Source organism: Sinocyclocheilus rhinocerous, unplaced genomic scaffold, assembly GCF_001515625.1.
Source record: "Sinocyclocheilus rhinocerous isolate Xijiao unplaced genomic scaffold, SAMN03320098_v1.1 scaffold3516, whole genome shotgun sequence".
NCBI classification, from domain to species: Eukaryota; Metazoa; Chordata; class Actinopteri; order Cypriniformes; family Cyprinidae; genus Sinocyclocheilus; species Sinocyclocheilus rhinocerous.
The window spans coordinates 41363-57005 of record NW_015635508.1 but is presented as its reverse complement, the minus strand read 5'-3'; the positions used below and the strand labels follow the sequence as shown (position 1 = coordinate 57005).

Below are 15643 nucleotides of genomic sequence, written 5' to 3'. Positions count from 1 at the left end.
AAGCTACGAGAATACTTTTTGTGCGCAAAAGTTTTTGTGTCAGCTGCGTCACACGGATACGCTGTTTTCGTTCAGATCAAATCACAACAACGTAGGAAACCGATCCGGCGTGACGCAGCTGACACAGAACAGCATACGCTGTTTACGTCCAGCGGATACTCTCCAAAATGGCACCAGTGTGATGCGGAGGAGACGAATTGTTGAATAAAGTCTTCTCGTAGCTTCGTATAATTGCGGAAGAACCACTAATGTAATTATTTTACAGAGCTCCTTGCTACGTTTCTGGACTTGGGAACATTTCAGCTGCGTTGCTGTCTATGCTGGGTCAGACAGCTCTCAGATTCCATCAAAAATATCTTAATTTGTGTTCCGAAGATGAACGAAGGTCTTACGGGTTTGAAACGACATGAGGGTGAGTAATTAATGACAGAATTTTCATTTTTGGGTGAACTAACCCTTTAAACACATGTACGGTCAGTGCAGCACTCCACTGACCTGAGATCTGTCTAGCAGTCCTCTGTAGCCCCGTTCCCCTTGTGACTTAACGGTGAGTTCTAACCAGGTCTCCTCCCTCTCACCGCCCCCTCCTCCCCTTCACCTCTCTCAGGTTTCTGGACACCTCCAAACAGGCCATAGGGATGCTGTTCATTCACTTTGCCAATGTCTACCTGTCTGACCTCACAGAGGAGGACCCATGTTCACTGTGAGTCTGTGTGTGTCGTTGTATCAGTGTTTCCCCCACACATGGTTGTATTTCCCATCTGTGTCTGTGGTTTTTACATATTTGTTGTCAGCTCTGCTCCGCGACCAACTCCCTGTGTCATTTTCCGTAGATACCTGATCAACTTCCTTTTGGATGCGACTCTGGGCATGCTGGTGATCTATGGCGGCGTGAAGGCTGTTAACGCTGTGGTTGAATGGAGACAGTGGGATTCGCTGCGTTTTGGAGAGTATGGTATGAGCCTTAACATCAATTGATAGGACTAGACACTTCCAATGAGCTTCTTTATCAGAATGAGCTTTATTGCCAGGTATGTTTTCACATACGAGGAATTTGTTTATGTAAATGTGGCCTCATATAAAGAGGGCAGTCCTCAGACTCGTGAATGGGAAATTAAATCAGCCCTTTTATTCCTTAGCATTGTTCGATTTGTGTTCACTGAATTAAATTTATTTGAAATCATGATAGAAATCTTGTTCTTCACAGACTAATGCCTGTCCGAAACCAAACAAGTCTAATCAATGATTTAACAGTGTTTTTATATTAAGGTTCCCTCCAATGAAACTAGTCAGACCATCTTTCAAGGCACTGTAATGTCATGTAATGATGTTGAATTAATTTAGATTATATAATAAATAATAAATAGAATAATTTAACCAGTTCAACCAACCAATTTTAACACCAGTTTCTTGTTTTGGTCAACTACTGAACTGCACATAAAGGGTTGTGGGATCTCATAGGCAGTGAAAGATACCATTTATGATGATTGATGAACAGGAAAGTATGTTTTCTAGCAGTGATTCTTAACCTTTTTCACTCCAGGGCCCCCATAACAATATTCAAAGGCCCTGTGATTTTCTATTTTTTGTGATTTACCAAATAAGGATTTTAAAAGATATTTACGGTTTTATCCATTTACATGACTTTCCAGGTCTAGGCTTCCTCATATATCCAAGTTTAAGGCCATGGGAATCCTGGTTCTTTAAATAAAAAAAACTATTGAGGGGTTGAATTAAAATAAGATATCTTGATTTTTAGTTGTTTTTTTGATGTTTTAATGCTTTTGTCTTATTTTAAAGTCATCTTGGGGCCCTCTTGGAGGTTTGCTGGGGCTCCCTGGTTAAGAACCACTGTTTTCAAGTGTCATATTTCTAATGTTTGCATGTAGGTGAGCCGGTTCAGTGCAGTGCCTGGGCGGGTCAGTGTGCTCTCTACATACTCATCATGATGTTTGAGAAGGTCATGATCATGTTGGTCCTCCTCCTCCCACAGTGGAAGAAGGTCAGTCAGTCAGGATGTTGAACTGTGGTTTGTGGATCATGTTATGAACTTACTGACATGTTTGGAGAAAATTTATTATCATGTATCATTATAATACTGCTTTACTAACTTGCAGTTAAGAACATGTTCCACCCAAAAATGAAAATTGTCATTAAATTATGGTAGTTTTAAGTGTTTTGGATTGATGTATTTGATTGGTGTTTGTGTGTTGGACAGCTGGCTACGCTCAACCCCATAACAAACCCTCATCTGGAGTTAGCTATCGTCATGCTAATTGTCCCGTTTTTTGTGAACGTAAGTGACAACCCTTTCTGTATTCAAAAGTTTAGGGGGAGTATGATATATTTTTTGTTTTTGAAAAAAGTATCTTATGCTTATCGAGGCTGCATTTATTTGATCAAAATATAGTAAAAACAGTAATATTGTGAAATGTTACACAAATGTTATAAACAGTTTTCTGTTTTAATAAAATATGTAATGTCATTTATTCATGTGATATGAATTTTCAGATTACTCCAGTCTTCAGTGTAACATGATCCTTCAGAAATCATTCTAATATGCAGATTTGATCAGGAAACATTATTATTAATGTTGAAAACAGTTGTGCTGATTTTTTTTTTTTTTGTGTGTAAACTGAGAATTTTTTTTCAGGATCCTTTGATGGAGATAAAATGTTTAAAATAGAAATCTTTTGTAACATCATACATCTTATTTACTATCACTTTTGATCAATTTAAAGCATTCTTGCTGAATAAAAGTATAACTTTCAAAAAAAAATATCTTACTGACCTCAAACTTTTGAATGATAGTGTAATTGCTTCCTTACATTATATTTTGCACTTTTAATGTAGTTATTTGTATATATTTTTGCTATGTATTTGTACACAACTATGTATTTTTTTCACTGCTTGTTTCTTATGTAGAGGAAATGTGGCTTGCATGCTCTAAATCTTCTATATAAATCTGTATGACAGGTGGTTCTGTTATTGTTGTAACACATCTGTTTATGTCTGAATGTTTGCCCCTGTTTGTGTGTGTATCCAGGCTCTGATGTTCTGGGTGGTAGATAACTTCATAATGAAGAAGGGCAGAACAAAAGCCAAATTGGAGGAGAGGGAAGCAGAAGACGATCCTCGTGGCAGCAGCAAAGTGCGCTATAGACGGGCACTGTCGCATGATGACTCTGAATCAGAAGTAAGTTACTCTTACTGAATCAATTTGATGTAACAGCAAAAAGGGAGAATGATTATTCCTAGGGCTGTTAATTGAATAAAAGTTTAATTGAACAAGAACTACAACGCAACTGCTAGCTACGCAACCTGCCTGCATCTATCGATCCATTAATTTGCTCTCTATCTAGATATCAGATGAGATCATTCTTAGAAAGGCAAAATGCCTGCAACATAAGCAACTTCTGCATAATGCCACAGTACCTCTTTGGGTCTGAAAATGTTCCACATGGGATTTGAACCCACGACCTGAAAGATTCAGGGCCTGAGGCTTAGCAGAATGTGCCACTCAGTTGATGCACATTCATCAGGCTGCTGAGGAGAGCTTTCAGTGTGAGAATGAGCACACACGCATACAAAAAAAAGCTATTGAATGTGATCAGAATGAGGAGAGTAATCAAATGAACTAAGCTTCATTTTTCTAGAACAAAGGGTTCAAAAGTGATAAGCTTTAGAAAAGTGAATTTTTGAACCAGTGGTGGCGCTATAGAGTTGGTCCTAGAGACTTCAAAATTGGTCAAATAGCTATTCATTACCATCTCTACAATTGTGCCACATTTCATCATTTTCTCATGTTCCTTTTATAGGGCTGCCATAGACTCCCTTTCGGGAAGAAGAAAAACTAATAACTACAATAGGGGCTTGGCCCCTAATTAATTATATAATAGTTTGTGTTAACATTTTTATTGGAAATTAGATGATTTTTATGTTTAAACCATAAAAGAAAATCATAACCGATGACATAACATTTAATAGTTTATGGAATGTATAAAACACTATCAAAACAATCAACAAAGTCTAAACATTGGAGATCTGAATCTAGACGTAGACTTGCTTTGGCAAGACACTTTTGCTGCTCCTTAAACATCCATTAAACATGACAGAATTCATATTTTGGGCTTTCCCTTGACCTACAGTGTTATATTCAAAATCATCCCTCTACCCAAGTCCTAGATGGGACATCCTCTTTTTTTCCCCCTAGTACATCTGCATGACCATTGTGCACATGTGCATGACCGTTCCTTTCCCAATGCTTCAGACCTGAAGTATGTGTAACCATGATAAGTCACAGAGAGTTTACAATCTCAAGAAGCACGTGTGTCTTTAAGAAAGGGCTGCACAGATGGTTCTAGTTAACAAAACATCCAGTAATGAACTCTGGGTACATTTGATTTTCAGTGGAAGACAGTTTTTTTTTAAGGATGAATATAACACAGTGTATGTGGTTTTCTAACATGCTACTAATATTTCTGTATTTCGATGATGTTTGACCCAATAACATCTCCTGAATACATGTATTTCCTTTCATCTTACTGCTTGGTTGTGTTAGCAGTGCTAGATTTGAGACCAGGCAAGTCATTTGAGCAGGGAACTTGACAAAGAGAACGGTAATCTCGAGTGTAGCATTTCCATCCAACCACTATATCTGTGTCAAATATTAATTTGTTGACATCTGTCAGATGGTTTAGTCAAGTGATTATAGTCCATCTAAAGGGATGGGATGAGCAGCTCAGTCAGAATGTAATGGAGAATGTTACCTACTTATTTAAGTTTGCGAGGTGTATTCCACTTTTTAGGAGTGTCCGTATCACCTGTTTGTTTAAAACAAAACAAAAAAGATTAGTTAAACACAGTCTTTCTCTTTGCCCTCTTCCTTCTGTGCTGGTCAGATTCTGTTCTCTGCAGATGATGAAATGGAGGATTCAGATCGTGACGACGATGTACGAAGACTCACAGGGCTCAAGCCTGTTAAAAAAAAGAAGCACCGTCTTGGTATTCCAGTTTGAATTCAAATCAATTTAGACTTGAGGCCTCCCTCATTCTCATGACCCCCACCTCATTTACCTGAACATGGATCAGAAAGTGAGGGGCATGAAGGCTAACTCAGCCTATGATTTGTGAGGTAAAGGACCCATGCTCCGGTAGACAAACACAAGAGAAGCCTCCGGACATCACTAAAAGGTTTTTTTGCTACCCTATGTCAAAGGGTTTTGGCTTCGTGGAGATGATCAGACCATAATATTTTCAGTCTGTCAAGGTTTTTTGTGCACATTCATAATTCTGTACGGCGGCTCGTTTGTCATGCTTAAAGAACATGTGATTCTCCAGTGGATATACAACACAACTACATCTCCTCCTCGCATCTGTCCAGCCTTTGAACTGCACAAAGCAATTCAAAGCCTTTTAAAAAGTGTCTACCTTACAAATAACATACTGTTGTTCAACTGAAATAAGTACCTTTAACCATATGCATGTGACTGATCACACTGACTTGGGCAAACCGTTCAAGGTCACTCGAAGTTGATTCCAAAGTGTGTTTGTGAGTGTAGCTGCGGCAAGAGAGTTTTGTGCGTGTCAGCTGTGAGGAAACTGTGCTAATAAATGTTATAGAATAACATTGGTCAGCAGTGTTATGAGCCAGCACTATAATACAGTTGGTACAGTCTGCTTGCAATGTGTTGTTTTTAACCATTCGGCAGCAGACGATTTGAGATGGTACGTAAATCCAGGGATGGCTGTTTCAGACCCCTGACTGGGATGGGTTTGCCTTACTGTTTGGCTTGTCAACGTGTATCTGCCTCAATTCAGTGTCGCTGTGTCCTAACACTAATTTTTCCCTGTATTTATTTGTTGTTTTAATTGTTGTTTGTGTGGCCTCTTAAAAGGACAGTTCACCCAAAAATGAAAATTCAGTCATTTACTTGACCTCATGTTTTTCCAAACCTGTATGATTTTCATTCTTCTGTACATTATGAAGAACATAGCGGTCCAAAAAAACATTGGACCCCACTGACAAAGACAAAATATTTTTTTGTGTTTCACAGTAGAACAAGTCATACAGTTTTTGAACAACATGATTGGGAGTAGATAACGCTTTTCATATTTGGGTGAACGGTCTTTAAACTTTTTGTTTCAGTTTTGCTACTCATTGCAGGGTAGATGCTTTGGTGCGGATGCTTCTGTGACCTCTTGCACAGTTTGATGTTACGTTGCGGTATCTTTGTATGCGGTATTACCTTCAAGTTTTCTATGTTTTAAAGCATTATCCTTTTGCCTCTATAAAATATTTACCACTCAGACACTGTCAAACTCTAAACACTAAACCAGCAGGCCTTTCTTCCAAATGCTTTCTCGTCCACCCTCACACTTTTGTGCTTTATGGAGCATTCGATTTTATTTCAACACCAAAAGCACAGATCCTTGGAGAATGATGCATTTGCACCATGCATTCTCTGCAAAAATCGTAATTTGAGACTGCATATGTCAGATTATTCTTTGTAATCTTTATTCTGAAGATGGATGTAATGTGAAGAGGAAGATGCCTGTAGGTTTAGAGTTGGAGTGAATGTAATTGGGGTACAGGATCAGTTGTCTTACTGCTAGTATTGTCGACCTGATATTTAATGGACCAAGTTTGTGGGAGTACTATATTTGCACATGGTATGCGTTTGTGTTTTACAGGGATGAATTGAAACCAGGCTTTCTGGTCAGGCCTGCTGGATTCAACAAGGTTACTGATAAGGATTTTGTCTAGGTGGAAATATAACTGCCTTTCCCTCTCCGGGTTTGATTCTGACTATTTTTACAGATCAATCTTGGTTACAGTTGGTGGAGAATGAAACCAATTGAATGTGGAGAGGGATGTTAAGTAATAAACAATATTAGATGATTAAGATTTACTGACAAATTATGAACTGGTGTATGCTTTTTCAATAAACAGTGTAAAAATAGTTGTGTGTTATTTTATGATCTGTAACTTATCTAACACAGCTAAAGTGTTGCATTTATAATTTTGTTAAGTCTATATAAATAAATAAATATTTTATCACTTGCAAAAGAATGCTTCCTGACCAGAAATTGAGCGCAATGTGTCACTGAGAGGGGTGAATCTTAACCACAAGAGAGTTATATATCAACATTTACTCAGAATATTTCCAGCTGACAAACTGAACCCGAATAAATGTAAAATAATGTAAAACAGAATATCAGAATCCACCATCCAAGAGTTTAAAGAGCTTGAACATTTAAAGTGGCATACAACATAATTTCTGTACGCTCTTATAATAAACAGAACAGTACTGTGCATTGCTGTGGACACTAATATAGTTACTGTTATAGTTCTTGTTGTGAACTTTAGTCATATTCTTGATTTAACTTAATCATGAAAAGTGGGTGTTCGATACCAACATATAGCTGGTTGTGAGTTTACAGATCAACACCCCAAATGAAACATGGACAGACTTACTTTATGTCATCTTCTTTAATTATATTAGGCATGTGGGTGTCATCTGTTGGTTCTTCTGAGCTGTATGGTGACCCCTCTGAGGAATCCTCCATGCGTGGCCTTTTAATTGGTGTTAATGTAAATGAAGATGAAGATTCAGATTTGACGGGAAAATCCTCATCGGAGCAGGACACACAATGACTCACAAGAGGTCTCACTTGAATGGCTGTTATTAAACCACACAAAAATGAAAATCAAACCGGTGAAACAAAACAAAGCCGTTAACTGACAAGTAAACTTTTAGCTAAAAATGCTACCTTTACTTCTCCGTTTTGGCTTTTTTTGTGTGCGTACTGCTTGGACCGCCACACTCTTCAGAACCGGAGCATTACATTGGCAGCCTACCTCTCGTGTCATTGGCTGTTGGAAAGCAGTACAGAAATAAAGCAATGTAAATATTATTTCTATAGCTCTTCTGTTGTTAGAAAAAAAAAAAACATATTGTATTTTTGTCTGTTATTGTAGTACATTTTGTTTCTTCTATGAAGCATAGTAGAAAATATTTTGAGAAATGTGTGTGTTTTTGCCAATGAAATAGAAATCAATGGTAACCAAAACTGGTTTTGATGTTTGGTACAAACATTATTCAAACAATCTTCTATTGTGTTCTACTGAAGAAAAAGCCATACATGCTTGGAACGTTATGGAGTGAGTAAATAATGACAGAATTTATATTTTTGCGGTGAACTGTCCCTTTAAATGCATAAAACTAACGTGGTTGGTGGTTCTACGTGTCAGTCGGGCTGCCACGTCCGGTCAAAATGGGCGGTTCTTCGATAGAATAAACTGTTATGTTAACCTGGCAGGCGCAACTAACTACTTACCTTCACACTCGGTGCCGGACCAACGGTGTATATTGTCGGGACAGCCATGTCTATCAAACTAATTAAGTCAGCGAAGCCCATTTCATACTGCTGTAAATTTGTGAAGCATTCTCGGGCAAAATGCTTCGCACACAAACGCGAGCCCTCCGATATTCCTCCTTCCTCAAAATGCAAAAATTCGAGCCAGCGGGCTCGCAACCACGGTAGCTTGGGAAAAGGGAACAAGGCTTTGTGCGGATAACAGCCCAAAACGCACCTTTTCACCATATCTGTCGCTTGCTATGCTCGTTCAGTGTTTGGCAATCCGACTCTTTTCCGTGGCGCGAACGGGTTCTTTTTACCTGTTCGTTTCAAATAATCGGTTCGAAAGATCCGGTTCAAATGATTCCTGCGTCATGACGCCGCTAACGTTACGTCACTTAGCAGAGCATATAAGAAAGGTTGTTTCCGAGGCGGAGAGTTTAGTGGTTACATTTTGATGAAAGGTTTTAATGTAATGCCCCAGAAGCTTCTGACGAAAACAATACTTACTCGTGTGGGAGAGGAAGCGCCTACAGTGTACAGAGTTGGGACAGCCGTGTCTGCTAATGCAAGGTGGCACGTTATCCCCGCAGTAACCATCCCCAAATTGGTGAAGGATTCGTCAGAGAAATGCCTGTCACAAAGCCGCGAGCTGGCGCAAATAGCCCCCTCTTCGAAGTGTATAAACTCCAACTACTTTTTTCGTAACCAGTTTGTGGCTGGGAAACAAAATAATGTACGAGCGTTAGAACAGCCAAACACACACCGACGAACCATGGTTAGATAAGAGAAGAGAAATCATTTAGTGGGAGGGACATTCTCATTTTAGAGAGCATCTGATTGGACGAAAACACGTGTAGTGCTGGATGACTCATCAATATTTTGTTCCTTTTGCCGTAATCGCCCCTTTTAAGGTGGAATGAAATAAGACGTTTTTGTGTGTGTATCTTTAAAGGGGTCATATGATGTTGCTAAAAAGAACATTATTTTGTGTATTTGTTGTAATGAAATGTGTTTATGCGGTTTAAGGTTAAAAAAAACAAATTATTTTCCACATACTGTACATTATTGTTTCTCCTCTATGCCCCGCCTTTCTGAAACGCGTCGATTTTTACAAAGCTCATCGGTCTGAAAAGCAAGGTGTGCTGTGATTGGCCAGCTATCCAGTGCGTTATGATTGGCTGAATACTTCAAGCGTGTGACGGAAATGTTATGTATGGAGCCAGATCGGCCTCAAAAATAATACATTTATAAAACAAAATTCATAAATGCACAGCACAATTTATATTTACAAAATCCGATTCGTAAATTCAAAACACAATTCATAAATACAGAAGTAAAAGCATAAATATTTCCCCAAATGCTCACACAAAAGCATCTTACCTAAATAAATTTAAAATGTTTACACAAATATGTATATATCAAGTTCTTGAATTAATTTCCATCACACATTTATGAATGATGTTACATGTATTTATGGATCGTTGAATCTGCATTTGCAAATCATCACACATGCGTGGACTGCTTTGAATTTGTGTGCGGTATTTTTGAGACCTTCCTGGCAGGTTAAGATTCATAAATATCTTTTTTTGGAGGATGTTCCGTTCAGCCAATCACGATGAGCTTTTAATCCACCAATCAAAACACTCTTTTTGAACACCCAATAATAAGCAGTATATAAAAAGTGTTTCTGTTGCTCATGAAAACGTTTCTGAAACGTCTGTGTATTTGACAAATATTGCATTTAATTCACTTCATCTGTGATAGAGTATGCAAACACCGCGTGAGCGTCACTAACGGGAGCAGAAATGTCCGGTTTAACGGCTCCGTTTTCAACTCCGCCCCTGACTGCAAGCGGCTACTCTCGTTGATCGCCGTCTGTAGCCGTGCTTCAAGTCGAACGCACCTATTATAATGTTAGGGGAGGGGCCATGCTCAGTGTGTCATCGAGACATGATTTCAGCCCCGCCCAAAAAATCCTGAACACACAAATAGTGAAAAAACCTTTAACGGTCTAACTCTACAATTCAGTACTACATAGTTCTAAGTCTTTGTAACGTGCTTTCAGCAATACATTTCTAACATTTCTAACAATTCTCTGAATTGCCTTTACACTGACTTTAAGTAGCAGATCAGTAGGTTGGTTTTACAACATTGCAGTTTTTATTGTATTTTTTATCAAATAAATGCAGCCTTGGTGAGCATAAGAGACTTCTTTTTTAATATCATTAAAAATCTTACCAGCCCCAAATGTTTGAACAGTCACAATGACTGACATGAAAACGGTATCTGAATATCTATTTTTATTGGTGCACACATGAGATGGTCCCTGCTCATTCACAAAGGCTGACTCACCATCCCAGAAGAGTGTGTAGTGATTGGGTTATATAATCTGTGTGGCATGTTAACATCTCCATCATTACACACATTTGTCACAACTAAGAAGGTGTTTTAAAAAAAAAAAATCAATTTATTATTCAGCTTTATGGTGAATTATATCAGTTATTGCTGTAAAACAAATCTGGCTTAGATTAATAGATAAGGTTGAGAGTATCAGATATGTCAAAAACTGTATGTTTTTCACAATTTTGGCCTGTAGCAACAAAACGTATTCTTTAATCTACCCGTCACTGATCCGTGAGGAGGGATGTGAGGGTGTTTTGACTGTAATGTGTTCAGCTGTTCATAGTAGTCATGTTCAGAAAGAGGCTTTCTGACACTGACTGCAGAGCTAATAATATATAATGAGAAGAGAGAGGGGCGAGGGGGCGGGTTACACTGAGCTGGTAACAAGGGTATAAAAGAGCCAGGGTGAAAAGACGACAAAGTACGCAACGCACCAACTTGTTCAGAGACCAGACTGCAAACATACAGAATGTCTCAGGTATGAAAATATATCGATTCAATGCACAGATTAGAAATAAAAAAGTATGTGTAATGATTTAAGTGCAAACTACTGTAGGCATTTCTCTTTTGAAATGATATTTCCATCAGCCAGAGGTTAAGAAGAAGAAGAGGCCAGTTGTGAAGGAGGAGGACCTGAAAGGAGCCCGCAGTAAACTGGGGCTAAAGGGAGAGGTCAAGAGCAAAACATACGAGGTCATGGTTGAGTGTGGTAAGTTTGCCATGTTTGGAACGTAAATCAGAGACAGATAAGCTATTATAGTTTAGATTAGAACAGAGACTGTCTTTTTAAAAACAATGTATAAAAAATGATTTTACAATTTTTCCATGTCAAGATTTCAGAAAGTTGCTATGGTATATTGTTGTAAAATTGCATTGTATTATTGTAGAATATAATAATAATAATAACTTACAGTTTTTGTATACTATATAATTGTATTGTATGTAATGAATTATCTAGGTTTCTGTAGTTTTTTTTTGTTGTAAATGTAAAACTTTTAAAGACCTTTTTAAGACCAAGTAAAGAAAATGTAAGCAATAAAAGGGAATATAATACATCAATATGTTCTGTAAATGTAACTAAAGAGCAGATAATATTAGCTGATAATGAATTGTATTAGCAACACTTGAAAGTTTGAAAATACTATTTCTAACAGATCTCCATAAATAAAATAGAATACTGAAATAACTTTTACTGTACCTTCTGATTACCCTGCAAGAAGTGATGTTTCTTCTCAGGATCTTTCCAGTGCAAAATGTCTAAAGATTCTCAAGGCAAAGATACACTGAAAAGCAAAATAACACAAGAAACTGTTTTCTGAGAAACTGATCAAAATGAAGTGAGTTTGGGATTCAAACAAGACCAAATATATGCCATTTGGTTCAGAAAAATACAGTTAATTCAAAGTTTTCATACCCCACTAACAGATATTTGTTCTTGATTTAGGTATACTTTTTCAAGGCCCTAATTTGTGGAGGGGTGAATTAAGACTTTTTGAGTCGTGCAGAAACCCTGAAATCAATCTGTTGTGTTTTTGTCTGTTGTGTAGAGCGCATGGGGAAGGTGGCGCCGTCTGTTTTCAGTGGAGTACGATCTGGAAGCGAGACAGTGCTTGAGAAAACTAAGCCTCCATCAGGAAGCGTGTTTGGCAAATGAGTGCAGAATGCATGAATGGACTCTGGGTTTGAAATGTTTGTGAGCACATAGAGTATGCTTCTGGCATCCACATCTTGAATTAATAGACTGTAATGTGGATAATTATGTTACATATTTGAAAGTATTAGTGTGTGTTTTTTATACTGTTTGCTGTTGCCATTTTTATCACGTTGCACCTAAAAAACCTTGTGTGCCAGTTTCTAGTCTCATGTTTTCTACATAAATATTAGCTAAATGTATCTCCGAGTCACCAAGTATGATTTCTCTGTCATGCGGCAATACAAACAAGTCTTATTTCAAACCATGTGAGCAAATATTACATCACACAATAGTGATTTAATGAAATTGTTGCCTGTGCAAATTTGAGGAAGGAGGGTGGAGTACAAATAAAAATAGATGCTCATTAAAGGATGCAGTCTAAGATTTCATTTTCAAGTTTTGGTTGATATTCTATATGGATGACTGTTCAGTACATCCATGAGACCGTTTTAACATCATACTCAAATGTGTCATCACTAAAGCAACTCCCACATCTGCATGACGTTGCATGGTGTTATGTCGGGTATTTTCCCATCAGCTGATAAAAGTGACAAAACATCTTGAAAGAAAAGAAATCCAGCTGTAAATGAATTTATCCAACATTTTGTTATGACCCGGATGAGTAAAAATATTGTGTAATCTTTGTAATTTGCCTTGTGGTTACATGCACAAGGTTTAACGTACCTTTGTTTTAATATCAGGACTGTAAACTTTGTCGCACTTTCACTGTTATACAACTATAAAAATCAATAAATTACTAAATCAGTAAGTGACCAAAATTATATTGTTCCAAAAATCAACAAAAAATTGCTGAACAGTCTGAATGTGCCAAACCACATAACCGCAAAATCAGGCTCGACTAAGCAAGAATGAAACTTATGTATTGTTTTTGTAACCTACCAGCAAATACATACTGCAATATATTTATCTGCACAGTATAGTTTTATAACAAATTTGCCCTGATATAAATGACTGCATAGATGAATATAAACAAAGCATACTGTACAATTATGATACATCCTGTAGATTAAAAAAAACATGTCCCAAGAAAAAATAATTTATAAGATGATATTGCTTATTCCAAACATTTTTTACAAATTACCTTTCAATTAGGATAAAGATGCTACTTTAATGCCACAAGAAAATGTTAATATGAAGAAGTATATCAAAACCCCTGCATACTTTAAAAGAACTGGACATCTTACCTTTCTGCCTGACTAAATACACATTTCAGCTTCAATTAAAAAGCTTGCTTATGCCAAAACCTGTGATTTTACAAATGATTTTTAGCGCTATATCAAAAAGGGAACTTTACAAAATAAACATTCCTAAAACCAAAAGAGGCTGATGATGGGAGCTGCATGAGAAAACTCTGTGATCTGCTAAGTGAAGACACAAAATTGCTGCACTCTTGGTGCAGTTTCGAAGCACAAATATTCAATCACGCAACTTAGCATTTTTAAAACAGCTTGTTTATTCATTTCATTTAAAAAAATAAAACTAAAAAGGACTATTTAATTGTCGCTATAAGAAACAGTACGGAAGCACTGAGATTCTTTGAGCATTTCTAGCTCTTCAAGTATGTTTGTTCTGTTCATATCCTCCTGAGACCCAGCTATGGAGTTTTTGTCTCTGTAGTGGACATTATATTTTAGTGAATTTCTCTGAGACCCCACATGTCACAGTTTTAAGTCTGGATGTCCTGTACAGAGCACATTCAGGGCTTTTCAGAGATACCAAATGATTGGGAGTTTCTCCATGACCGCTCCCTCTGCTTGGTCTTTAAAAATGGCTAACATTAATTTAGTGATAAAATTGTACATCCTTATGGAAATATAATATTTTGTAATTATCAATTAAATTGATTAATTTTAAAATAGTTTGTCATAAATTAACATCTCAGGAAAATGTTATGGGGTTTCAAACCAAAATATGACTTCCTGTTATGAAACAGGATATTGATTTCATACACGTCCACTGTAGAGGACACCAGGACTAAACGCATGTTTATTATGCATTTTGGGAGATACAACACATGAATAGGAAAATAAATTATATATCAATATTCTTATGAAATATTAGATATGAAAATCTGGCCAATTACTCCCATTATTACACTTGTTTTTTTTTACATGCTGTCCCAACCTGCAGTTCATAATATCCTCCTGAGACCCAGCTATGGAGTTTTTGTCTCTGTAGTGGACATTATATTTTAGTGAATTTCTCTGAGACCCCACATGTCACAGTTTTAAGTCTGGATGTCCTGTACAGAGCACATTCAGGGCTTTTCAGAGATACCAAATGATTGGGAGTTTCTCCATGACCGCTCCCTCTGCTTGGTCTTTAAAAATGGCTAACATTAATTTAGTGATAAAATTGTACATCCTTATGGAAATATAATATTTTGTAATTATCAATTAAATTGATTAATTTTAAAATAGTTTGTCATAAATTAACATCTCAGGAAAATGTTATGGGGTTTCAAACCAAAATATGACTTCCTGTTATGAAACAGGATATTGATTTCATACACGTCCACTGTAGAGGACACCAGGACTAAACGCATGTTTATTATGCATTTTGGGAGATACAACACATGAATAGGAAAATAAATTATATATCAATATTCTTATGAAATATTAGATATGAAAATCTGGCCAATTACTCCCATTATTACACTTGTTTTTTTTTACATGCTGTCCCAACAGCACATTAATATGCAAATTGGGTACAGTGTATAGATAACACTGTGTTTAATAGGAAAACCAGTTTATGGCAATTTTACAAACGTTGCATAAAGTAAAATGGTATATCAAATCATTTTGTTATATCTTTTATAACATAGTTGAGAATCATCCTTATACAAAGTTTGGTATAAAAAAATTCTGAAACCTAAAAATTAAATGGTGACTTTTTAAAAAATCCCATTGTTTTTGCCTTTCAATGTCTATTCATGTCATGTTTTTTTTTTTTAAGAAAAACTGAGTCCTGGTGTCCTCTACAGAGGACATAACATAACATATGAATAAAATATAATTTTTCAAAAATTTTATTTTTTCCATTTTTTGCTTATGCTCTAAACCAGTGGTCGCCAACTGGTCGAAAAAAAACAGTAAAATAAGTACAAAAATGCATTACATTTCTGGGGTTATATTAATGTATCACTGAAGGGAACTGTCTTGA

General features: G+C 36.8%; 3 protein-coding genes across 7 annotated transcripts in view; 2 read left to right on the top strand and 1 right to left on the bottom strand.

Annotated features, from left to right (window-relative positions):
* LOC107746891 (store-operated calcium entry regulator STIMATE-like) overlaps positions 1 to 6958 on the top strand; it is an 11296-nt gene extending 4338 nt beyond the window's left edge. Inside the window, exons 3-8 of one of the 2 annotated variants that reach the window (XM_016561219.1) lie at positions 608 to 703; positions 834 to 955; positions 1890 to 2002; positions 2219 to 2296; positions 3047 to 3196; positions 6694 to 6958. In XM_016561219.1, the coding sequence (XP_016416705.1) occupies positions 608 to 703; positions 834 to 955; positions 1890 to 2002; positions 2219 to 2296; positions 3047 to 3196; positions 6694 to 6699 (565 nt within the window). In that variant the 3' untranslated portion in view covers positions 6700 to 6958. Of the gene's footprint in view, positions 1 to 607; positions 704 to 833; positions 956 to 1889; positions 2003 to 2218; positions 2297 to 3046; positions 3197 to 4901 lie in introns of both variants that reach the window. The other variant, XM_016561218.1, reaches the window with a different exon arrangement.
* Positions 3961 to 9135, bottom strand: LOC107746892 (uncharacterized). Of its 4 annotated transcripts, none has more exons than XM_016561223.1 (4): positions 8872 to 9135; positions 7774 to 7876; positions 7478 to 7682; positions 3961 to 4977 (listed from the first exon to the last, which is right to left on the bottom strand). In XM_016561223.1, exons 1-4 carry the CDS (start codon positions 8959 to 8961, stop codon positions 4935 to 4937), a joined length of 441 nt encoding a protein of 146 aa, XP_016416709.1. In that variant the 5' UTR covers positions 8962 to 9135; the 3' UTR covers positions 3961 to 4934. The 4 variants fall into 4 exon arrangements, 3 of the variants coding, with proteins under 3 accessions (XP_016416709.1, XP_016416707.1, XP_016416706.1); XM_016561221.1 differs by lacking the exon at positions 8872 to 9135 and adding an exon at positions 8341 to 8700 and having other exon boundaries at positions 3961 to 4823; XM_016561220.1 differs by lacking the exon at positions 8872 to 9135 and adding an exon at positions 8341 to 8699.
* Positions 9136 to 10982: 1847 nt separating this feature from the next.
* LOC107746893 (musculoskeletal embryonic nuclear protein 1-like) lies at positions 10983 to 13071 on the top strand. The gene is made up of 3 exons (XM_016561224.1): positions 10983 to 11245; positions 11356 to 11476; positions 12315 to 13071. Exons 1-3 carry the CDS (start codon positions 11237 to 11239, stop codon positions 12419 to 12421), a joined length of 237 nt encoding a protein of 78 aa, XP_016416710.1. The 5' UTR covers positions 10983 to 11236; the 3' UTR covers positions 12422 to 13071.
* The last annotated feature ends 2572 nt before the right edge of the window (positions 13072 to 15643 follow it).

Coding starts and splice junctions, on each gene's coding strand:
- LOC107746892 (XM_016561220.1), bottom strand. CDS start 8,607: ATGGTGAAAAGGTGCGTTTTGGGCTGTTATCCGCACAAAGCCTTGTTC. Junction 7,683..7,773: donor GCCAAAACGGAGAAGTAAAG/GTAGCATTTTTA, acceptor GTTTAATAACAG/CCATTCAAGTGAGACCTCTT. Junction 4,978..7,477: donor ATTAAAGAAGATGACATAAA/GTAAGTCTGTCC, acceptor TTTTTTTAACAG/GCTTGAGCCCTGTGAGTCTT.
- LOC107746893 (XM_016561224.1), top strand. Junction 11,477..12,314: donor CGAGGTCATGGTTGAGTGTG/GTAAGTTTGCCA, acceptor TCTGTTGTGTAG/AGCGCATGGGGAAGGTGGCG.